This window comes from Leptodactylus fuscus, chromosome 1 (assembly GCF_031893055.1).
Source record: "Leptodactylus fuscus isolate aLepFus1 chromosome 1, aLepFus1.hap2, whole genome shotgun sequence".
NCBI lineage: Eukaryota > Metazoa > Chordata > Amphibia > Anura > Leptodactylidae > Leptodactylus > Leptodactylus fuscus.
The window spans coordinates 216,322,811-216,348,734 of NC_134265.1; the positions used below are offsets into that span (position 1 = coordinate 216,322,811).

Consider the following 25,924-nt stretch of genomic DNA (forward strand, 5'->3'; position numbering starts at 1 on the left):
GCTGAATCGTTACTGAATATTTGTGGTTCACTGCTTTCAAAAAAGTTTTTATTCTCAGATAGTATCATCCACATTTTTACTGTTAGTAGTACTATTTAGTAGTGTTTCCTCCTCCACCTCCTTTTGGCTTTCTCCTTCCCATGTTGACGGAGAAAAAAAAAAAACAAAAACAAAAAGAAAATTACAAATTTTGTAAGGCAGAGGAAGGAAAATGTGAAAAAATTCAGCAAGCATTAATGTACAACTACTCTGCGTTCTTAACCCCTTAGTGACCACAGATGTACTATTACATCCTGGCTGCATGGTACTTAATGCAAATGGACATAATAGTGCGTCCTGGCGTTAAGGGGTCTCCATGTGACAGTGGGATCTTGAGAGGATTACTGCGCTCCATGACAGCAGCCAATCTTCTCAAGTACATAGGGGGTTTTAGATATATATGTTATGGATCATATCTGTGCCTTAATTTTTTGACAAAGGTTTTTTAGTTAGAATCAGTTGATTATATATACCGTATAGTATAAGCTGAGTTTTTCAGCACAGTTTTTGTGATGAAAAAGTCCGCCTCGGCTTATACTCGGGTCATTACGGTAATTCAGCAATATCATAGTTACAGACCCGGCATCCGGACCTGGCATACAGACACCGGGACGGGTGCCCGGGCTGCAGCATCGCCACGCTCATAGCAGGAGGGTAGCGATGCTGCTCATTTCAAACTGCAGAAGTACTTACGGTACTTCTGCTAACAGGCCCAGAATACAGACCCCGCCCACCCCCTCTCCATCACATGCCGGGTGATGTGGCCATGTAAGCTCAGGCCCGCACCTGGCGTGTATCTGCGTTCCGTAAGTACCGTAAGTACTTCTGCAGTTTGAAACTAACAGCATCGCTACGTTCCTGCTATTAGTGTGGTGATGCTGCGGCCCGGCACCCGCCACAGTGTCTGGATGCTGGGTCTGGATGCCGGGTCTTTAGCTATAATGGCGCCGCTCTGTTTCAGAGCGGTCACCATACCAACCGGCACCTCCGCTGTAACTGTTTACAGTGGTAATGTCAGAGCTCCCTGCAATCATGCCTGCAATCAGAGATCGCAGGCATGGGGAGCTAGGACATCTCCGCTGTAAGTGTTACAGCGGAGATGCTCTACGATGTCCCAGTACGAGGGGTCCGAGCAGGTGCCGCCATGCTGCTGGAGGGAGGAGGGAGCGGGCATTAGCATCCCTAGAACACATACAGTCCTATGAAAAAGTTTGGGCACCCCTATTAATCTTAATCATTTTTAGTTCTAAATATTTTGGTGTTTATAACAGCCATTTCAGTTTGATATATCTAATAACTGATGGACACAGTAATATTTCAGGATTGAAATGAGGTTTATTGTACTAACAGAAAATGTGCAATATGCATTAAACCAAAATTTGACCGGTGCAAAAGTATGGGCACCTCAACAGAAAAGTGACATTAATATTTAGTAGATCCTCCTTTTGCAAAGATAACAGCCTCTAGTCGCTTCCTGTAGCTTTTAATCAGTTCCTGGATCCTGGATAAAGGTATTTTGGACAAACAATTCAAGTTCAGTTAAGTTAGATGGTCGCCGAGCATGGACAGCCCGCTTCAAATCATCCCACAGATGTTCAATGATATTCAGGTCTGGGGACTGGGATGGCCATTCCAGAACATTATAATTGTTCCTCTGCATGAATGCCTGAGGATTTGGAGCGGTGTTTTGGATCATTGTCTTGCTGAAATATCCATCCCCGGCGTAACTTCAACTTCGTCACTGATTCTTGAACATTATTCTCAGGAATCTGCTGATACTGAGTGGAATCCATGCGACCCTCAACTTTAACAAGATTCCCGATGCCGGCATTGGCCACACAGCCCCAAAGCATGATGGAACCTCCACCAAATTTTACAGTGGGTAGCATGTGTTTTTCTTGGAATGCTGTTTCTTTTTGGACGCCATGCATAACGCCTTTTTTTTTTTTTTTTTATAACCAAACAACTCAATTTTTGTTTCCAAAATGAAGCTGCCTTGTCCAAATGTGCTTTTTCATACCTCAGGCAACTCTATTTGTGGCGTACGTGCAGAAACGGCTTCTTTCTCATCACTCTCCCATACAGCTTCTATTTGTGCAAAGTGCGCTGTATAGTTGACCGATGCACAGTGACACCATCTGCAGCAAGATGATGCTGCAGCTCTTTGGAGGTGGTCTGTGGATTGTCCTTGACTGTTCTCACCATTCTTCTTCTCTGCCTCTCTGATATTTTTCTTGGCCTGCCACTTCTGGGCTTAACAAGAACTGTCCCTGTGGTCTTCCATTTCCTTACTATGTTCCTCACAGTGGAAACTGACAGGTTAAATCTCTGAGACAACTTTTTGTATCCTTCCCCTGAACAACTATGTTGAACAATCTTTGTTTTCAGATCATTTGATAGTTGTTTTGAGTAGCCCATGATGCCACTCTTCAGAGGAGATTCAAATAGGAGATCAACTTGCAATTGGCCACCTTAAATACCTTTTCTTATGATTGGATACATCTGGCTATGAAGTTCAAAGCTCACTGAGGTTACAAAACCAATTTTGTGCTTCAGTAAGTCAGTAAAAAGTAGTTAGGGGAATTCAAATCAATAAAATGATAAGGGTGCCCATACTTTTGCTACCGGTCAAATTTTGGTTTAATGCATATTGCACATTTTCTGTTAGTACAATAAACCTCATTTCAATCCTGAAATATTACTGTGTCCATCAGTTATTAGATATATCAAACTGAAATGGCTGTTGCAAACACCAAAATATTTAGAACAAAAAATGAAGATTAATAGGGGTGCCCAAACTTTTTCATAGGACTGTATAAAACTAATACTGTGAAGCACATACACGTTAGTTATCCCTGTGTCCAAAAACGCCCGCTCTATAAATCTATAAATATATTTTTCCTGTACAGTAAATGCCGTAGCGGGAAAAAAAAGTTGTCTAACTGCCCCTTCTCCGAGACTGAGTTCCCCCCCTCCCCACTTGGAATTCAGCCTGACTACATCCAGGCTAAGTATAGGGTATCTGCACTGCTCATATTCAGTCGGGAAGGGGTTAATAGGAGCACTGCAGATACGCTATATTCAGCAAGGTTGAATTCCAAGTGGGGGAAAAGAACCCAGTCCTCAAGCTCAGGGAAGGGGCAGACAGACAACCAAAACACCCCCTCCCCTTCCTCAGCATCTACTGCACCCAAAAGTCTCCAGTTCCTGTAGATTCCTGGGTTGTCTTGCATGTACTGCGCACTTGAGATCTCCCCAGAGTGGCTCAATGATATTGAGGTCCGGAGACTGAGATGGCCACTCCAGAACCTTCACTTTCTTCTGCTGTAGCCAATGACAGGTCGACTTGGCCTTGTGTTTTGGATCATTTTCATGTTGGAACGTCCAACTTCCTGCCTGATGAGTACAAATTTGCATCCAGTATTTGCTGATAACGTGCTGCATCCATCTTTCCTTTAACTTTGACCAAATTTACTGTTACTTTGAAGCTCACACATCCCCACATCATCAGTGATCCACCTCCGTGCTTTACAGCAGGAATAGTGTTCCTTTCATCATAGGCCTTGTTGACACCTCTCTTAATGTAACATTTATGGTTGTGGCCAAGAAGTTTGATTTTTGAGTCATCACTCCAAATTACCTTGTTCCAGAAGTTTTGAGGCTTGTCTTGTATTGAAGGCGACATTATTTGTGGCATATGTGCAGTAATGGCTTTGTTTTGGCAACTCAACCATGCAGCCCATTTTTCTTCAAGTGTCTTCTTATTGTGCATCTTGAAACAGCCACACTGATAGTTTTCAAAAAGTCCTGTATTTCAGCTGATGTTATGTGTGGGTTTTTCTTTGCATTCCGGGCAGTTGTGGCCCAAATTTTGGTTGGTCTACCTGACCGTGGTTTGGTTGAGTCCCTGAGTTTACATTTGTTGATCACAGCTTGAACACTACTAAGGGCACGTTCACATCTGCGCCCGGTCTCCGTTCATACAGGTTTCCGTTTCCTGCACAAAACAGAGGCAGGAGATGGAAACCTGCAGGACTCTTTCAAACCCATTCATTTGAATGGGTTTGAAAGATGTCCGGCCGTGAGCGGCGGGAGCGTTTTTTTTTTTTTAAATCGGACACAGGGTCGGACATGCAGTACTCTGTGTCCGATTTTTAAAAAACGGTTTCACGGCGGAGAGCATAAAACGCTCACCGGCGCTCACGGCCGGACTCAGCATAACAGGTTTCCGTCTTCTGCATGAAGGAGATGGAAACCACAGAACGGACTGCCGAACGCTAGTGTGAACCTAGTGTAACTGGCATTATCAATTCCTTGGATATCTTTTTGTATCAATTCCTGTTTTATACAGTTCAACTACCTTTTCCCGTAAATCTGTGGACAACGGTGTCAACTTCTGGTCGTGTTCAGGTCAAAATCACCAGGGTATGTGAACCCTGATTTAAAAAGAAAAAGTACATAAGTATGACAAAAAATGGCTGCACCCAACCACTAACCATGAGGTTGTTTTCTTAATGTTTTTTTGGCATTTGGTATTTTTGTTCTGAAGCTTTCTCTGTGTGATTGTCATACAGGGGTGACTATAATATTACAGCCAAAGGAGAAGGTTTTTGAGTCAGTGAGAACTAGGAGTCTGAAGATGGCTGCTGAAGGTGCAGTGGGCAGGCTAGCTAGGGAAACAGGGAGGAGGAGTGTGTCAGAGGGAAGTGGTGTGAGCCAGCTCTGAGTAAAACATAATAAATCATGGTAATTGTAGGAAAACAGAATACGAAGATATCCATGTAAACAAATACAGAAGATGCCAGGCGCTCACACAGAACCCCCGAAAATCACTGAAAACACTGCTATAGGTGTTTGGCTGCACTTATTAGCCTATTAATAATACTAACAGACCTTTCATTTTTTTGCCAGGAAAACCCCTTTAAGGTACTTTTAGGCTGTCCCTTAGGGTTTAAACAAACTTTTAGGATGGCGGTAAGATCTTTACTATACTGATACCTACTTGCACAATCGGGAGGCTGACTGTATACATTTTACTATAACGTAATAATCCTGAGCTCTATTCAAGATTGCCACTGCCTCGATTGTTGCCAGCAGATGGGTACCTGTGTTGAGCGGTGTCTTGGATCGCCACTCTCCTACTGGCCACAAAGAGATTGGGGGCTGTTAAATGTAGTCATTAAATACCTTCATTTGTATCATTGGCCACTTTCTTATGACCAATCTGTAATGGGAGGGGCAACTGGGATATGTACCTGGACTTGTAGCAGCAGTGGAGATTATGGCGAGCTTGCCACCACAAACCACAATGGCAGTAGTTTGTTTAATGGGCCAAACTAGAGCCTGGACATAATATATAGCCCCTGATGACCCTTTTATTTAGAATAATTGCACAGTACATATACGTGGGGAAAAATTAAATAGTTTATGTATAGGTGAAGTGATATTCTGAAAATATCAGTATTAGCTGGTACTAGATGCCCGATTAACCTGGTTAGGGCTTGAATAAAATTATATTTTAATATGGGATTTAATAAGTTTTTAATTGCCTTTTCAAGTTAGAGACTGTTTATTCAGTAAGGAGACAAATACAATTATTACATTTGTGGCAAGTTTGTTCTATTTCTGTTATGTCAGTCCAGGTAGCTGCAACGGGGCTAAGGGATAGCAGTAGGGAATCTCGCCCTGCACTACTCCCACTAGCTATCCCGGTCCCTGCCTCACGGGTGTGGGTCGGCTGTACTCAGGCTAAGCCTGACCCCGACAGCTCCTCTCTCACTGATACCGTAGGCCTAGAGGGAAGTGGGAGAAGGAATGCCCTATAAGACCTCTAGGGACTGGAGACTAAAGGGGGTCACCCCTAACGAACAAGTGAAGCTGCTACTGACAGGGACTGACAAGGGTGTGCGCTGACTAACAACACAAGCAGCACACAGGAAAAATGTGGGAAAGGATTCCCCCAAACCAATATGGGAAGGAACCATACACTAGGAAACAAACACAGGGAAACTGAGTAGAAATCAAAGGATAAGGCAATTCACTCACACAGTCAATTATACACAGAGGTAGGATTGGTGAACACAGAAGGGAAAACACACAAACCAACTCGTTCACCCAAACCTCCCAAAAATCAACCACGGAACTTCCTCTATCCCAGAACACCACCTACTCCTCCTGCTAATGCCTAGCTCTGTAAAAGCGACACTCAGCACAGAACCATGGGAGGCATGGGTTTAAATACAGAGTAGAGACCACTCCTCCCAGGTGCAAATGGGAGGACAGACTAATCAACCAGGAGATAAAGCTGCCTACCATCAGTGCGCACGTGCAAGTCAGAAGGTGTGCACCAATACTCACGACAGGACAACCCCGCAGCACCAGGATGCCACCCCAGACACTGCGCAGCCAAAAACTCCCCAGGTAAGAAAAATAGAAATTAAAGAACCTAAATACTCCTAACAATTTCCTCCACACAATGTGACCTTTCTCAGCAACTAGACTGTAACCATTGTATGACCAAAGCGCCTGATACTGATCCAATGTTGTGGCAATTTTTTGAATACTATATGCCTGATACTGGTGGGATTATACTTTAAAGTGGTCAAAAAGTGTGGAGGGCGCTGATGTGCTCAGCTGTACGGATACAAGATTAGAATTTGAAGCGTATTCTAGTGCTGAGGCACTTCTTGCAAACTGTGATTTAATGTTATCAAACTGCATGAATGAACTCACCAACCATTTGGGTACTTCCACTAAAATCATTTCTTACATTACTATTTTTTTTCTACACATGTAAAAGCATACTGTTCTGGAGGTTTGGCCTAGAATTCAGGGGCCATAGCTGGGTCAGGCAGGAGAGCTGCCTGTAATGTAGTGAGAAAAACATACAACTTATATTCTGATTAATGCACAAAATATAAACCAGATGTTGCAATCCATTGCTCCTTTGAAATAATGTTTTTTTTTTTTTTCATCGTCAGACATAATAAAAACATATAAACCCTAGAAAACATGACTCTGCAGGCAAAAGTATCTGGTTCACAGTAACGTTCACAGCAACACAGTAAAGCTTAGATTTTTTTTTTTTTAACTAATTCTCCCACAGACTGTCCACATTTGCCTTCAGAACTAACATTAACATCACAATTAAAAACTAAAAAAAATATACCCTCTAAAACACAGTAGAGTTGGCCAACACTGTAAAATATGATATATTTTATGCATTTGTCTCATAGGTGTTTCCATTACTTTTTAGCTAATATCCACAAAGGAAATGACACCTCACTTTGAATATTTCTCGTTTGCCCACTAGACAATCTTTAATGGCAACACGAGTAAATGTAGAAGTCAATCAGTGTAACCTTGCTACTACACAACTTCTACCATCACATTTCCTTTAAGGAGAACATAACAAAACCCCCACATATTTAGTTTTCAATACATAACAACCATCATAAACTTTCTGCCTGACCTTGGTTCTTTTTCCACATGGCATTAGAAGCAGGTAGGCTTTGGCTGCCCAAGAATGGCTTAAGTCTTTGAGAAATGGAGGCCTGCGGCAAGTTGTAAGTTGATGGATTCATGTAGGGAAGACAGGAACTAGACGCACTGGTTTGAGATGGGCCTGGCACCCTTCCTGGAAATAAGTTGGGGCCAAAAGCAGGAAATGAGTTAGATGTCTGAGACACCAAGTTGCTCATTGAGGGTTGGTGCCCCCCAGGAAGAGTTGAAGTTGAAGCCACTGCTGCCATAGATGTTGTAGGAATATCATTAGCCGGTGAGAGAGAAGTGTCCTTTTTGATACACTGTATGACACTTGTTTGGCGACTCATTGGTCCTGATGGCACTGCTGAATCAGAAAAAGCAGGCATAGATGTGGTATTTTGAGATCCTGTGTGCGCAGCATTGTCAGAACACACATGAAGGTGTTTAAACAGTGATCGATGCGTACGGAAATGTTGCATACAGTTTTCACATCTGTTAAGGATTAAAGAGGAAATAAGGTTAATTGAAAATTTATACAAGTTTTTACACTTATTAAAGTTTGTGTCACCAAAGCGAAAACAAGATCTAAAATGGTGTTTGGGGATTTTTACACAAAGTTTTCTGCAGGCGGAATCTACAACAAAAACTTGTCTGACTTCCATTCATTTCAATGGAAGTCAGCAACAGTTTTTTTTCCTCTAGCTGAACCCCCCCCCCCAAAAAAAAAACAAAAAAAAACAAAACACGACATGACCCATTTTCAGGCAGATTTCACCTTGAAAAACAGATTGAAGTCAAAAGGTAGGAGGAAAACAACATGACGGTTTTTGATGTGTTTTTCTTTTTTTTGCAAAAACTGCGACTGAGTTTTTTGAAGCAGATTTTCTAGACCCATCCTCAAAGGGGTTTAAACTTCCTCCAGGAGCCATGTTCTAGAAAAATACGGTCCAGCTTTTTTCAGGAACCATTGCAGCACCTGCTTCCAGCATCTCTCGGCATATAAGTAATGCATCTACAGTCATGGCCAAAAGTTTTGAGAATGACACAAATATTATATTTTCACATGATCTGCTGCCCTCTGGTTTTTATGTGTGTTTGTCAGATGTTTTTATCACATACAGAAATATAATTGCAATCATATTATGAGTAACAAAAGCTTATATTGACAGTTAGAATGAGTTAATGCAGCAAATCAATATTTGCAGTGTTGACCCTTCTTCTTCAGGACCTCTGCAATTCTCCCTGGCATGCTCTCAATCAACTTCTGGACCAAATCCTGACTGATAGCAGTCCATTATTGCACAATCAATGCTTGCATTTTGTCAGAATTTGTAGGTTTTTGTTTGTCCACCCGTCTCTTGAGGATTGACCACAAGTTCTCAATGGGATTAAGATCTGGGGAGTTTCCAGGCCATGGACTCAAAATCTCTATGTTTTGTTGCCTGAGCCGTTTAGTTATCACCTTTGCTTTATGGCAAGGTGCTCCATCATGCTGGAAAAGGCATTGTTGATCGCCAAACTGCTCTTGGACAGTTGGGAGAAGTTGATCTTGGAGGACATTCTGGTACCATTCTTTATTCATGGCTGTGTTTTTAGGCAAGACTGTGAGAGAGCCGATTCCCTTGGCTGAGAAGCAACCCCACACATGAATGGTTTCAGGATGCTTTACAGTTGGCATGAGACAAGACTGGTGGTAGCGCTCACCTCGTCTTCTCCGAATAAGCTGTTTTCCAGATGTCCCAAACAATCGAAAAGGGGATTCATCAGAGAAAATGACTTTAGCCCAGTCCTCAGCAGTCCACTCCCTGTACCTTTAGCAGAATATCAGTCTGTCCCTGATGTTTTTTCTGGAGAGAAGTGGCTTCTTTGCTGCTCTCCTTGAGACCAGGCCTTGCTCCAAGAGTCTCTGCCTCACAGTGCGTGCAGATGCACTCACACCTGCCTGCTGCCATTCCTGAGCAAGCTCTGCACTGCTGGTAGCCCGATCCCGCAGCTGAAACACTTTTAAGAGACGGTCCTGGCGCTTGCTGGTCTTTCTTGGGCGCCCTGGAGCCTTTTTGCCAACAATGGAACCTCTCTCCTTGAAGTTCTTGATGATGCGATAGATTGTTGACTGAGGTGCAATCTTTCTAGCTGCGATACTCTCCCCTGTTAGGCCATTTTTGTGCAGTGCAATGATGACTGCACATGTTTCTTTAGAGATAACCATGGTTAACAGAAGAGAAACAATGATGCCAAGCACCAGCCTCCTTTTAAAGTGTCCAGTGGTGTCATTCTTACTTAATCATGACAGATTGATCTCCAGCCCTGTCCTCATCAACACCCACACCTGTGTTAATGGAGCAATCACTGAAATGGTGTTAGCTGGTCCTTTTAAGGCAGGGCTGCAATGATGTTGAAATGTGTTTTGGGGGATAAAGTTCATTTTCTAGGCAAATATTGACTTTGCAAGTAATTGCTGTTAAGCTGATCACTCTTTATAACATTCTGGAGTATATGCAAATTGCCATTACAAAAACTGAAGCAGTAGACTTTGTAAAAATTAATATTTGTATCATTCTCAAACCTTTTGGCCATGACTGTAATGGTCAAATTTTTTATACATATTTTATGTTTAAAATGTTTTTTTTCTTTTTTAACAGAAATACACAATCTCACAAATTTGCAAAAGTGTTCTGCATCTGCTACCAGCATTCTATTATGTGAGTATAGTACATGAAATAAAAGTGCATATATTTAAGTTTCTGGTATACCTGCCTAGTTACAGCATTAATTGGAAAATGATCAAATAATGTAAGTATTATATATAGCATTTCAATTTTATTTATTTTGTTTTTAATGCAAAAAAAAAATAGCAGGACCCCATAGGGTCTGTTCAATCGTTTAATAGCCTTGTTGGAAGTTCTGCCCTACATGTGACCAGTGAGCAATCAGGCAGGGATCAACTTTATAAACTGTATTGCTTAGTGTAGGTACCGCAGCACTGTTCTATTGAAGTTTATGGGACAGTGCTGAACTACCTTCAGTATGTACAGGCAATAAACATCACAGCAAGAGTTGCGCCGCCTTAGTGGGAGATCTGTGGGGTTCCAGATGTCAGACTCCCATAGAACTAATATCGATTGGGTATCCTGAACGGATACATGGTTAATTGGGGACTGACAGCTGTACAGAGCCACGTTTGGTGCCCGCTGTGTAAATAATACAGGGCCAGAATTAGAAAGCCCAGCACCTTCACTTCAGCTTGTCTTTTGTCTGACTAAATTCAGTGGGACCAGAGCTGCAGTGAAGGGATAGGGTTGATGGACAACGGACAGAGCCTTCTGCTTATTGTGTAATGGATGGGCGCCAGAAGCAGCTCTGTACAGACGATCGGGGCCAGGTGTCAGCCTCCTATCAATCATATATTTATAGTCTGCCATTCCTCCCTCTTCTCACCAACCTGACGACTCCCCACGCAGTATAACATCCCATACTGGCCCTCCATATTTTTTTGTGGGGCTCTGCGTTTTGCATGAACTTTTAAAAAAAAAAAAAAAAAAATACAAGACACACACAGATTATTTTACTATAGAAATTTCAATTTAATAAGAAAATTCAAATGAATTTATTTGAAGATAATAACGTGTCCATAAAGCTTAGTCTATCAAGGAACCAACATCTGAAAAGGAAGCATGCCGGATTTTCTGAATCCCATCCGTCCTGGTTAGGCTGCTCACCACAGAGGCTAGTAAAGCACAGCAACTTCAGGATTCATGAAAGACTCCACAAAGCTATCTTTCACTTGTACAGCTGAGTTGGATACCTGACCATAGGCTCAGCTGACTGATAGCTCACCAAAAGCTGCCACTGGCTCCACTCCCATATCAGGGCTGTCATAGTCCTGAACATAGTTGTTAAGCACACAGGCAGCTTCGATGACGACATCTATCAGGTTCCAACTGTAGTACACAGGCGAAGATCCACCACTTACTAACCATGATTTCCAAAGGTGAACTCAATGAAGCATCGTTGTTGCTGTTTCAATCTCATGTTAAAGACCCTCTTATGGACTTCTAGTCCCCTCCATGGGTATGGATGATGCACGTTTGTCTTCAGTGGAAATGCCTCATCTCATACCATGGTGAAGGATGCCTGGCATCTGGAAGCGTCTTGATGAAAGGAAAGTCACCTGATCTACCAGTAATCGCCACTCCACCACCGATGTCAGTAACTCCCAGGAGTCCACAGTATTAACATAGGCACTGACGTCAATAGCAATAAATCTATACATGGCATCAGCCACTGCCATCAGGACCACCAAAAAGTACTTCTTGTAGTTGAAGCACTGTGATCCTAAATGTGGTGGCTGCTGCACACATACATACTTACAGTCAGTGACACCTATGCAGTTGGAAATTGGCCACAGACTGAAAGCCTGCTGTGCCTGCAACCAAATCTCCTGTTATTGAACATAACCACCAATTATGAAAAAAAAAAATACTAGTAAATTAGTAAAGATGATCAAAAAGGCTATAACCCCCACCCAAAAAAAACCCCTGTATATACTCGAGTACGAGCCGACCCGAACATAAGCCGAGGCCCCTAATTTTACCACAAAAACTGGGAAAACTTATTGCCTCGAGTATAAGCCAAGGGGGGGGGGAGAAATGCAGCAGCTACTGGAAAATTTTAATAAAAATGGGCTCATTCAAAAATCACTGAGACGCTTTACATACAAAAGGTACGTGTGGCATAGCCTTTATAAAGGCTATGCAAGTATGTGCTTAGTTAAAAATAACTTTTCTCAATGATAGAGCCCCTTTAGAATATAAAAATTATCACCTGCCCCCAGCACTCCAGTGGCTAATGTTGCTGCCCACTTGATTGAGTGCCTAGGTCCCCAGAAGCTCTGAGGCAATTAGTGGTCTCAGCAGTCACGGGAGAGGGTGAGTGACATGACCGGTCATGTTACACCTGCCTTGGCCCCTATGGAGTTTGTCCAGTTCCTGGACAGTCCCTTTAAAAATAATGTCCTATAATGTCCCATAGTAGCCACTTCAAACAGTATAATGTGCCACAGAGGCCCCTCCACAAAAATAATATCCCACAGTGGCTTCTCCACACGGTTTTTATGATTTTTATTTATTTATTTTGCAATCAGTTCAACCCAAAGTTTTTGGGGTTTACCACTAATGAGCCATTATTATATTATGATTTCTCTTCAAACCTCAGTGTATAAGGAGCAGGGGGCACTGATTAAACATATCAAAAAGTGTGATCTTAGAGACATTGTAAATGACATCAGAGACTAGCGAAGCTTGTGATTGGTCCTCAGTGGTCATGTCGGCGTCATGAAACATAATGAGGCTAAAACATAACCCACATGACTGCCTTGCAGCAGTTTTTAGGGGGGGGAGGTTGTCTGTAATGGGTATGGGCACACTTCCTGTCTAAGCTTACCATAAATTTGATTTAATGGGATGAATCCAATAGTGTCTATCTTGCTCCTGTGAAAACAAAAGAATATAGAATAATTTGAAGTCACACTGCTGTTTGATATATTTAAAAGTTGTTTCGTTATAAATGTATTTCAATGCTTACCTCCAGCTGCAATCTACGTCGGCGAACGATGCTGACATCATCTCCTGTTTGCACACCATTATTCTGCCCTCTTCATTGTTCGCTGGGGCTGTTGAGAAGGAAGAACGCTCACTTTGGTCCATTTTTAAAAAAGTATAATCTCAGTAGAGCTGTTCTATGAGGTTAATGGCGTCCAGAAAAAAAAATTGCAAAGGCCATACCCACTGGGCTGGGTACACCTCATGGGCTGTAGAAAAAAAAAAGTGCCAAAAAATGCAGGGAAACACCCCCCCCCCCAAAAAAAAAAAAAAAAAAACTCACGTCATGTCAAAAACCAATTCCGAATTCATGAAGATTTTTTTTTCTGCCTGCAAAATACTCCATGTGAACATACCTCTATTAACCAGACAGTATCCACGATATCCCATTTAAAGAGGACCTTTCATCACCACACCTAATTCCAAACTCTTTGCATCGTTCTACTGACCCCCAACAAAGCTGGAATTGTTTCTGTAGCCCCTACCATTCCTCAGAAATCAGTGCTGTGCATTTCTGCATCCTATATGGGCAGTCCTTTGCAGTCTGCTCTATCCCAGGACTGCTCACTTAACAATACAAACCTAGTTAGGGCGGGTTCACACCTGCGCCCAGTCTCCACTTTAGCCAAACTGGCGGGTTTCCGTCTTCTGCCCCGAGAGACTGGACAGGGGACGGAAACCCGGCTTTTTTTTTTTTTTTTATCCGGACACAAAGTCCCGCATGTCTGACTTTGTCTCTGGTTACAAAAAAAAAAAAAAAAAAAAACAGCCCAGAATGGGTTTAAGGGTTAGTTCACACGGGCACAGAGGGGGCAGATTATGGCGCGGCTCCCCGCGTCACTCTCGGTGCCAAATTCCGCCCTTCTGCTACCCGGGTGAACGAGCCTAAAAACTAACCGCCGGGTTTCCGTCCCCTGTCCAGTTTCTCAGGATTGGCTTAAGCGCTGGCTTGGCTAAATTGGAGACCAGGCGCAGGTGTGAACCTGCCGTTAACCTAATGTGACTTGAAACTTACAGCATGATCTGCTCAGGAATGATATGGACTACAGAAAAAAATTCCAACTGTGCCAGAATCAGTAGAATGGTACTTACTACAGGATGCAAAGACCTGGAGTTGTTGGCGATAGAAAGAGATCCCTTTTAAGCTTAAAATGGTTGTGTGACAATGAATGTGATAAATGTTTTATCACTAGAATAGAGGACCTGAGCCTTCTGTTACTCCTTCAAAAGTTTGACTGGTAAGGGTACCAGCGGTCATACCTGAGCAATAAAACATTTAGACGGGCAGCAATTTGCTTAAAATGCCACCTATTCTATGGGTCAGTACAACTTTGGGATACCAAATTATATATTTTAACACCAAATACAAAAATTTTTTTTATATTCCTGGGTGGCAAAATTTAGCCGGCGCCATGTTTAACCGGTTAAGGACCGCTGGCCGTAAATTTACGGCCAGCAGTCCTGGTCTCAGACCAGCCGATAGTAAATTTACGGCCGGTCTTCAGAGACTCACTAGGCAGGGGGTGGGGCGGGGGGAGGGCAGGAGTTAGGTGTTACTGACACCTAACCACCCCCTCAACAACGTTCAGTCGGACTCAGTTCCGACTGAACGCTTTAACCCTTTCGATCCTGCCGTGAAACATCACGGCGCGATCGAAAGGGATCCGCCGCAGATTGAAGCTGATCGGCACCCCCCGCGGCGAGATCGGGGGGTGCCGATGTCAGTAGAAGGTAGTCTGGGGTCTGGCCAGTGACCCCAGACTACCGGAGCCCCCACATACCTGGTTGATCCTGCCGACCGATGGAGGAAGTGAGCGATGTGTCTCACTTCCTCTGCTGCTTGCAGGACACGAGCAGGCTCATGTCCTGCTCGTGTCTTGCAAGCTACTATACAGAATCAGTTGGTGCTTTCATCAAAGCATCAACTGATTCAAGTGTCCTAAATGGACACATGAAAAAGTTAAAAAAAAAAAAAAAAAAAAAAAAAAATAAAGTGTATGAAAAAAGTAATAGTTATAAAGCCCAAAAATCCCTTTTTCTCTATACAAAATGAATTATATAAAAAAAAGGTACTAAAAATTAATAAAAACAATGCATATTTGGTATCGCCGCGTCCGTAACAACCTGTACAATAAAACTGAAATAATATTTAATGTATACGGTGTACATCTGAAAAAAAAAAACGGAAAAAACCCGCCGGAAGTAATGATTTTTCACCATATCACCTTACAAAATATGCTATAAAAAGTGATCAAAAAATCATATGCACCCCACAACAGTACCAATAAAAAGCGCAGGTTGTCCCGCAAAAAATAAGCCCTCAACCAACACTGTCAACCGAAAAATAAAAATGTTACGCCTCTCAGAAGATGGCGATGCAAAAATCACTGATTTATGTCCCCAAATGTGTTTTTGTTCTGCAGAATTAGTATCGCATAAAAAAATACTATAAATGAGGTATCGCCGTAACCGTACTGACCCGCAGAATAAAGGCTACATGTTACTTATACTGTACGCTGCATGGCGCAAAATTTAAAGGGTACAACTCAATGCCAGGATTGATTTTTTTTTTTAAATCCAGCAAGAAAGAGTTAATAAAATGTATTCAGTATGTTGTAGGCACCCAAAAATGGTGTCATTACAAAATACATCACATCCCGCAAACAACAAGCCCTTATATGGCCACGTCACCAAAAGAATAAAGAAAATATAGCATCTACCAATGTGAAGACAAAAAACCCCAAAATCGCCAAATTATTAGAATACAACTGGCGGCGTCAGGAAGGGAATGTATAAGCAGTGCGATTGTATATCAGGGGACACCCCAGATTTACAGCTTATGAGGGAACAGACACCAGAAGTGACCCCCAGAGTGACTCCCCCAATCATAGGAGCTACTGGGACATAGTAGGGAATTTGGTGTCTGCAATGTTTTCCGCACCGCTTATATATTCCCTCTTCGCCATCCGCCGTGCAGTCACGTCCGGATACTAATACTCACTACACCCCCTGAGAAATTCTTTGAGGGGTGCAGTTTTCAAAATGGGGTCACTCCTTTGGGGAATCCACTTTTCTGGTACCTTACAGGCTCTACAAACATGACATGGCGTCCAGATACCAAACATCTGAATCTGTACTCCAAAAGCCTCATCGCGCTCCTTCCCTTCTGCGCCCTGCTGTGCGCCCAAACTGCAGTTTATGCCACATGTATGCCACATGTATGACACTGGTGTACCCCGGATAACGGACGTAATGTCATATGTGGTAATAAACTGATATTAGGGCACAGCCAGACACAGAAGGGTTATTGGGTTTTTGGAGCGCAGACGGTTTGGTTTTTGGATGCCATGACACTTTTGCACAGCTGAAACGCCAGTAAAGTGGAATCCCCTGATATGAGACCCTATTTTGGAAACTACACCCCTGAAGGATTTATCCAGGGGTACAGACAGCATTTTTAACCCCCAAGTTTTGCTATAACTTATTATCCATAAATGAATACGAAGCTGATTGTGAGAGGTGAAAATGACCATTTTTCCAGGAACCCGTCATTTCAGTGCGTAATATGTTGTGTCCGACTTGTATCAGAGATGAACGCTCTGAAAGCTGTTATGCCCGGGATACCCACTTAACAGTTTTTGGAGTGTGTATCTCTGCTGACATAAGTTGGGCACAACATATCGGGTACTGAAATGGCGAATCTCTGGAAATTTTTCATTTTTAACTTCTCATTATCAGTTGCGATTTCATTTCTGGAAACTAAATAAATGCAACACTCAAGGTTTAAAAATTCTCGCTACTCCATTTGATAAATCCCATCAGTGGGCTAGTGTCCAAAATGGGGTGACATGTCTGCGGATTCCACTTTATTGACAATTCAGGGGCTTTGCAAAAGTGACGTCCAAAAACCAAACTGTGCTCCAGAAACCAAAATAGCGCTCCTTCCCTTCTGCGCCCTGCTGTGTGCCCAAACTACAGTTTATGACACATGTATGACACTGGTGTACCCGGGATAACGGACGTAATGTCATATGTGGGTATAAACTGATATTAGGGCACATGTATGACACTGGTGTACCCGGGATAACGTACGTAATGTCATAAGTGGTTATAAACTGATATTAGGGCACAGACGGACACAGAAGGGTTATTGGGTTTTTGGAGCACAGATGGTTTGGTTTTTGGATGCCATGACACTTTTGCAGAGACGCTAAACTTGCCCCTACAAAATGGGGTTTACAGTTACCTCCAGGTCTCTCCAAAAGGAACATGGCCCCCAGAAAGTCCCTCTAAATCTGTACCCCAAAAGCTAAAAAGCGCAGTGCTCCTTCCCTTCTGAGCCCTGCTGTGTACCCAAGCAGCAGTTTACACCCACATATATATTTTTTTGCCCCTCGGGATGGCCCCTTAATAGTTTTAGGAGTGCAGGTCTCTGACAACACAAAGTGGGTGCAACGTATTGGGCACCGAAATGGCATATTTCTTTCAAAATTTCAATTTTCATTTTGGACATTCATTTTTTGGAAGCATTTTAGGCACAAAATGATAATACCCCTTGATTCATTCCATGACAGGTGTAGTTTATAAAATGGGGTCACTTTTGAGGGGTTTCCATTGTATTGGTACTTTAGGGGCTCAGCAAATGCGACATGGCCCCTCAAAACTATTCCAGCCACATCTGCCCTCCAAAATCCAAATACCTCTCTTTCCAGTCTGAGCCTCACCATGTACCCATACAGCAGATTATGGCCACATATGGGGTATTGCCGTGTTCAGGAGAAAATTTGTAACAAACTGTGGGGGGCTTTTAATTCTTTAACTACTTGCAAAATTAAAAATATGGCGCTAAATGGACGATACATTGTGAAAAAAAAGTAATTTTTCATTTTTACGTCCCAATGTTAATAAAATCTGTGAAACAGCTGTGAGGCCAAAATGCTCACCAAACCCCTAGATAAATTCTATGAGGGGTTTAGTTTCCAAAATGGGGTCACTTTTAGGGGGTTTCCACTATATTGATATTTTAGGGGCTCTGCAAATGCGACATGGGACTTGAAAAATATTCCAGCAAAATCTGTCCTTCAAAAGCCAAATAGCGCTCTTTCCATTCTGAGCCCCGCCATGTTCCCATACAGCAGATTATTACCACATATGGGGCATTTCCGTGTTCAGGAGAAATTGTTTAACGAACTTTATGGAGCTTTTTCCCCTTTATCCTCTTGTGAAAATGAAAAATTTGGGGCTAAATTGACAGTTTATTGGAAAAAAAGTAATTTTTCATTTTCATGCCCCAATGTTAATAAAATCTGTGAAACAGCTGTAGGGTCAAAATGCTCACTATACCCTTTCATATGTTCTGTGGGGGGTGTAGTTTCCAAAATGGGGTCACTTTTAGGGGGTTTCCACTGTATTGGTACTCTAGGGGCTCTGCTAATGCGACATGGCACCTAAAATTATTCCAGCAAAATCTGCCATCCAAAAGCCAAATAGCGCTCCTTGCATTCTGAGCCCCGCCATGTTCCCATACAGCAGAATATGGCCACACATGGGGTATTGCCGTGTTCAGGAGAAATTGTTTAACAAACTGTGGGGGGCTTTTACTCCTTTATCCCCTTGTGAAAATTAAAACTTTGGGGATAAAGTGACATTTTAGTAATTTTTCATTTACACATCCCAATGTTAGTAAAATCTGTGGAACAACTGTAGGGTCAAAATGCTGACTATACCCCTTGATGAATTCTGTGAGGGGTGTAGATTCTAAAATGGGGTCACTTTTGGAGGGTTTCCATTGTTTTGGTACTCTAGGGGCTCTGCAAATGAGGCATGGTGCCTGAAAATTATTCCAGCAAAATCTGCTGTTCACACACCCAGTGTCGCTCCTTCCCTTCCATGCACTGCTGTGTACCCAAAAATCAGTTTACGCCCACATGTGGGGTATTTCTGTGTACGGGAGAAATTGCATAACAAAATGTGAGATGCATTTTCTCCTTTAACCCTTTGTGAATGTGTTAATTTTAGGTCTAAATGAATGTATTAATGAAAAAAAATGAAATGTCTAAATTTCACTTCCATATTATGTTTATTCTTATGAAAAACTTAAAGGGTTAACAAACATCCCAAATGCTGTTTTGAATAATTTGAGGGGTGTAGTTTTGAAAATGGGGTGATTTATGGGGGTTTATATTATATAGGCCTTTATAATTCCTTACAGAACTGAAGCGGTCCCTAAAAAATTGGTTTGGAGAATTTTCTTGCAAATCTAGAAAATCGCTGTTACACTTGTAAGCCTTGTAACGTCCAAAATAAATTAAAAGACAATCAAAAGATGATGCCGATATAAAGCAGAGATATGGGAGATAATATTTATTCATGTATTTGGGTGGTATGACTATCTGCCTGAAAAGCAGAGAATTTCACATTTTGAAAATTGCAATTTTTTCCAAATTTCCATCAAATTTCCTAGTTTTTTTATAAATAAATACAAAAATATTGATTAATATTTACCACTAACATGAAGTATAATGTGTTACGAAAAAAACAATCTCAAAATCATTTGTGTAAGTTAAACCGTCTCAAAGTTATTGCCATTTAAAGTGACACGTCAGTTTTGAAAAAAAAGGCCTGGTCTTTAACATACGTTTGGGCCTGGTCCTTAACCGGTTAAAGACCCGCAACCTTCCATATTTTTATGGTGGATGTTGGGAAAGGAGCTAAAGACCAGGCTTCCACCAAACATTATATGATTTTTGACAAAGCCCTGGTCGGGCGAAACGCGCGTTGGGTCAGGATACAAGTCTGAATGTTGGTATAGGTAATGTTACTATGGATCTTTATTTTTTATTATTTATGGATCTTTTTATTTTTTAACAATGTCAGTTAGCTAGTTAGACGGGACCCGAGGACATCGCTGGAAGAAGAGGCGTGGCTGAAGAAGACGGCGGATCCTGAATGCCCGCCCACCGTGCACGATAGGTAAGTTGATCATATTCTGTTTTAGGGTTTCATTGGGGGGTAGTTTAATATAACTTTAGCGGTGCCTTCAGGAACCCGCCTCTCAGTGCGTCTTGTTCTAGGCCTCGGGCAGAGCCGTCTGCGCATACCCGGGCCACAAGAAAATGGCCGCTTACACAGCTTACAATGTTACCGAACGGCGGTGCGTAGAAGACATCTAAAGGTAGGAGAACAATAGCCTTCTTTAAGGTTATTCCTACGTATTAGTGAGAAAAAAAAGGGTATCCAATGATAGGATCCCTTTAAATAATGTGCATGCTTTACACAAGGTAACAGATTATTAATAATCACAAAAGACATATCTAAAATGTTTTGCTTGCGTAGCTATTCTGGATAGGGGAAAATAAAAAAAAAAAAAAAAAGTATCACTGAACTTACTTAAAGTAGCGGTTAGGCTTGTAATGGACTTTCAGATGGTTCATGAGGTCTTGCATGCTCTCTAGCATTTCACCACATCCACTAATAGAGCATATGAACTTTTTATCTGTGAGGAGGACCCCAAAAACAAAAACAAACAAACAAAAAAAGTGTCAAAATATTATTCTATTAACATAATAGTCAAGATACAGTTGTGGAGGAGAGGAACAGCACGCTTTTCTGACAACTGATAGAGATAACTTAGGGAGACAAAAGTTAAAATAGTCAAGCTTGTTTTGCTATAGGATATATATTACTAATACATACGGACTCAATAGGTTTACAGTGGATAGACAAATGATGGATAATGTTTGGAATATGAGGAATGCAGAGTTAGGGCTAGTTCACATAGGGCAAGAGGGAGCAGATTTTGGCGCTGAATCCTCCTCAAAATCCGCCGATCCCTCACAATAGAGGTCTATGCATACCGTTAGTGGGTTTTTTTCCGCTAGTGGTTTGTTCCCACTAACAGAAAAAAGAAGCGAGCTGCCCTTTCTTCAGGCGGATTCCGTGGCTGATCCAGCCACGGTGGCCACCTCGCGACAGCACCCTCCGGACTAGGCCCATTCATTTGGGCCTAATCTGGAGCAGAAAGCCACGACAGAAAGTGCACACACTGAATCCTCATGTGAACTATGGCTTAAAGGGGTTTTCCGGCAAAAAAATGTTTTGCTTTTTTTTTTTTTAAAAAAAAGTCTGTTCCAGTTATTAATGGGTTAATAAATGCACACATATACCTTTAGCCGTGTTTTGAGTGATTTCTGGGCATCTCTGGGAGCTGCTGGTATCCCCTGCATTATTTTACATGCCTCAGATTCCTGCTACAATTATTTGATCCCTTGCTGATTTTGTAAGTTTGCCCACTGACATTAACTGTCTATAATTTTAAGGGTAGGCTAATTTTTACAGTGAGAAATAGGGTATCAAAAATAAAATTGGGGGCAACACGGTGGCTCAGTGGTTAGCACTGCAGCCTTGCAGCGCTGGAGTCCTGAGTTCGAATCCCGCCAGGAACATCTGCAAGGAGTTTGTATGTTATCCCCGTGGATTTCCTCCCATTCTACAAAGACATACTTAAATGAAAAAAAAAAAAAGTACATTGTGATCCCTAACTGGGGATCACAATCTACATTTAAAAAATAAAATAAAATCCAGAAAATCACATTGTGCAAAATGTAAATAAATTTATACAGAGAAATAAGTACCGTACATACTCGAGTATAAGCCGACCTGAATATAAGCAGAGGCCCCTAATTTTACCACAAAAAACTAGAAGAACATATCCAGCTCCAGTAATGATAAAACAAAGCCCGTCAGCGGGCAAAACTCGGGCGTTCCGGCTCCCTATGGTCTTGGTATGGGTATATTTCCTGCTTTTGTAAGGTCCTTTCTTGCATTCCTCATTCTGGCTATGTAGTGGGTTGATGTACTTTACTATGGTCATCTTAGCATTGCGCTGTTAGTTTACCACATGCTTGTAAATCATACTTACCTACTGGTTTGCCTATATTTGTAGCAGATTTTGGGACTGTTTATGTAGATTGACATTACCATATACCCCTGGCCATTGGGTGAGGATTAGTTTTGTTTTCCCCTTCATCTACTTTTTGTCTTTGTATTTATTCATTATATTTGCATTTTTAATGGAATTAATAAAAGGATGTGACTATTTATAGGTACCGTACCTATAAACAACTGGCTATTTATAGGTACCGTACCTATGAACTACTGGCTATTTTTAGGTCATACCTATGAACAACTGGCTATTTTTAGGTACCGTCCGTACCTTTAAACTATTTATAGGTACCCATAGGTACCGTATCTATAAACAACTGGCTATTTATAGTTACTAGAGATGAGCGAACACCGTTCGATCGAATATCAGGCCGTTCGAGGTATTCGATTACAATCGAATACCACGAGGCAAACGCAGTAAAAATTCGTATCCCCTCCCACCTTCCCTGGTGCGTTTTTTGCACCAATAACTGCGCAGGGGAGGTGGGACAGGAACTACGACAACAGAGGCAGTTAAAAAATTTTTAAAAAACCCATTGGCTGCCGAAATCAGGTGACCTCCAATTTAGACGAACGGTGGATTTAAAATTCGATTAATTTGGGACTGTGAACTATGTGACCGTGAGACAGGGACAGATCTACAGGCAGGGTTAGCTAGGGATTACCTTTATTTAGGGGGGGAATGTTACTCACCCAGCTCTTTGGGGCTCTATCTGGTCGGGATCCCTGTCAGCTTGTGATATGCGCGAGCTGACTTTTTCCCATAGGAATGCATTGACCAGCGTTGATTGGCCAGTGTACAGCATTTGGCCAATCAACACTAGTTCTGCCAGAGGAGGCGAAGTCTAAAATCGGACCAGAATGGAAATTGCTGTGTACCGATTTTAGATGGGATTACTTGGTGCATTTTATTGCAAGCCTTAACAGCTTCAGAAAATGATATTTCCTACAAACATATTGCAGAATGAAGTGCATTAGTGCTGGCACAAAAACAGTCCTTGGGAATAACTGAGATCTTTATATCCTTATAGGCTTGTATAACGTAGCATGACCAAATGCCCTGCAATGATTACAATTTTTGGACACACTAACAATGAGATTTAAGGTCAGGGAGTATACTAAGGACTTTGTGAATCAGTCACTCCAAGTGTGACTCCACCTTTCCTTGTGGTTAGAGCAAAAGTTACATCTTACCTTGCAAGGACTGAGTAGGTTTATAATGGATAGACACATGATGGATAAGATCCTGCATGCTGAGGAATGTACGGTTACAGCCATACGTAGAACATCTGTGACCCTTTCCTGTGCAAGATAATAAATCAAGAGTTAATTAAAAAAAACAAAAAAAACCAAAATCATATACAGCTAAAGTCATATTTAGACTGTGGTCACATGTGAGAGTTATAGCAGTTAGCTGTCAGCAGAAACCGCAGAAAGCTAACCTGATGCGATGTACAGCACCAGTGTAATGAATGCGATTTAAACAATTTGAAAAAGCCCACAGCACAGATTCTTGGACTGCAGGTTTCCAACCTGCAACAGATCAATTTCTTGCAGTGGGTTTGCCTCAATTTTCAACCTTTGTAAACAAAAGGCGAAAAGCAGATGACTTCAGCTGCTTTCTGTTGTGGACGATACAAAATGTGGTCCTCCTGTCACCATTAGGTCAAAAAGTAATGGCTCAGTTTTGATACCTAAAGGAAGTACAGGGAAGGCCCTACTTTGATCCTGGTAGGATGCAGGTGCTGCAGGAAGGGTGTTTCCACATCTGAATTATTTAGTCCATTTTTCTGTTCCATTGTAGGAACAGAGGAACGGATTAAACATTAAAAAGAGGACCTTTCACCATTTTGCACACAGGCAGTTCTATATACTGCCGGAAAGCTGACAGTGCGCTGAGTTCAGCACACTGTCGGCTTTCCCGATCTGTGCCCGGTGTGAAGAGCTTACAGTCCGGTACCGTAGCTCTTCTATGGTCAGAAGGGCGTTTCTGACAGCCAGAGACGTCCTTCTTCACAGCACAGCCAATCGCGCTGTGCTGTGAGAGCCGGGAGGAACTCCCCCCTCCCTCCCTGATAATGCTCATCTATGGACGAGTACTGCGAGCAGAGGGAGGGGGCGTTCCTCCCGGCTCTCACAGCACAGCGCGATTGGCTGTGCTGTGAAGAAGGACGTCTCTGGCTAACTGTCAGAAACGCCCTTCTGACCATAGAAGAGCTACGATACCAGACCGTAAGCTCTTCACACCGGGCACAGATCGGGAAAGCAGACAGTGCGCTGAACTCAGCCGATCGCTGCTGTTAACCCTTTACACACTGCGGTCAAACGTGACCGCAGTGTGTAAACGGCGCCGGCGGCATGGGCGCCGCCATGTTTTGCCGATCGCCGCCCTCCTGAACGTCACATGAGGGCGGTGATCGGTTGCTATGACAGCCGGAAGCCTATTGAAGGCTTCCAGGCTTGTCTCTGCACTAGATCTATTAGACGATGCCAGAGGCATCGTCTAATAGAAGTGCTGCGATTTTCCTATTCACTGCAATACTGTAGTATTGCAGTGAATAGTATGAGCGATCAGACTCCCTAGGTTTCAAGGTACCTAAGGGGTCTGATCATAAATGTAACAGAAGAAAAAAAAAAGTTTTTAAAAGTATTAAAAAAATAAAAAAAATATAAAAGTTCAAATCACCCCCCTTTCCCTAGATCAGCTATAAAAGTAATTAAAGAACATTAAACATAAACATATTAGGTATCCCTGCGCTCCAAAATGCCTGAACTATTAGAATATTAAAACATTTATCCCGTACTGCGAACGGCGTAGCGGCAAAAAAAATAAAAACAGCCAAAAAGCGTTTTTTTCAACACTTTGCCTCCTATAAAAAATTGAATAAAAAGTGATCAAACCATCGGATCTTTCCCCAAATGGTATCAATAGAAACGTCATCTTGTTCCGCATAAAAAGACACCACAACCAGCTCCATACATGGAAATATGAAAAAGTTACAGGTGTTAGAACATGATGACACAAATTTTTTTTTCTATTTTGCAAAGTTTATCATTTTTTTAAAAGTATCAAAAAATTTCAAATACTATATAAATTTGGTATCACCGCATTTGTACTGACACGTAGAACACAGGTAACATGTCATTTGTACCAAACAGTGAATGCTGTAAAAATTAAACCCATAAGAAAATGGCGCAAATGCATTTTTTCTCCAATTGCGCCTCATTCTGAATTTTTTTCCAGCTTCCCAGTACATTGCACAGCATATTGAATGGTGCCATTACAAAGTACAATTTGTCCTGCAAACAATAAGCTATAATGTGACTCTGTGAACTGAAAAATGAAAAAGTTATGGCTCTTGAAATGTGAGGAGGGAAAAACGAAAATGCGAAACCAAAAAATGGCCTGGTCCTTAAGGGGTTAAACAGAGCCTCAGATGTAAATATGTACAGAGCCTTCCTAAACTTTTTATACAGACTATATCAGTAATGCCCACCTAGCAGGCTCACATCCAAAATTAAGTCACTTATCAGACCAAACCTGTTTTTGACAAATTATGTATTATGGCTTGCAGGAAAAGAAAAAAAAAAAAAGAAAGAAATTATATATATATATATATATATATATATATATATATATATATATATATATATATCTCTATCTCAAATACCGTTGTGTGCTAGTCATATGGATAATTTTAGTCCCAGTTTCCCTTCAAAGGTGTATTACAGTACATCACTTGTCAGTAGATGTCGTTAAGGCTCAGTGCTGTACTATTACATCGCACTGAGTGTACAGTTAAAGCTCAGCACTGTAATAGTATGGTGCTGTAATGCCGTACGGTGGTGTGAACCTA

At 41.9% G+C, this 25,924-nt stretch overlaps 1 protein-coding gene across 2 annotated transcripts in view; it reads right to left on the reverse strand.

The window, feature by feature from the left end:
- The window catches only part of ZNF414 (zinc finger protein 414), a 53,707-nt gene that overhangs the window by 22,256 nt on the left and 5,527 nt on the right, over positions 1-25,924 (reverse strand). For both annotated transcript variants that reach the window (XM_075283648.1, XM_075283647.1), the window contains 3 exons: positions 23,262-23,369; positions 20,514-20,619; positions 7,511-8,016 (listed from right to left, as the gene is read on the reverse strand). In XM_075283648.1, coding sequence (XP_075139749.1) covers positions 7,511-8,016; positions 20,514-20,619; positions 23,262-23,319 — 670 coding nt within the window. In that variant the 5' untranslated portion in view covers positions 23,320-23,369. The remainder of the gene's footprint in view (positions 1-7,510; positions 8,017-20,513; positions 20,620-23,261; positions 23,370-25,924) is intronic.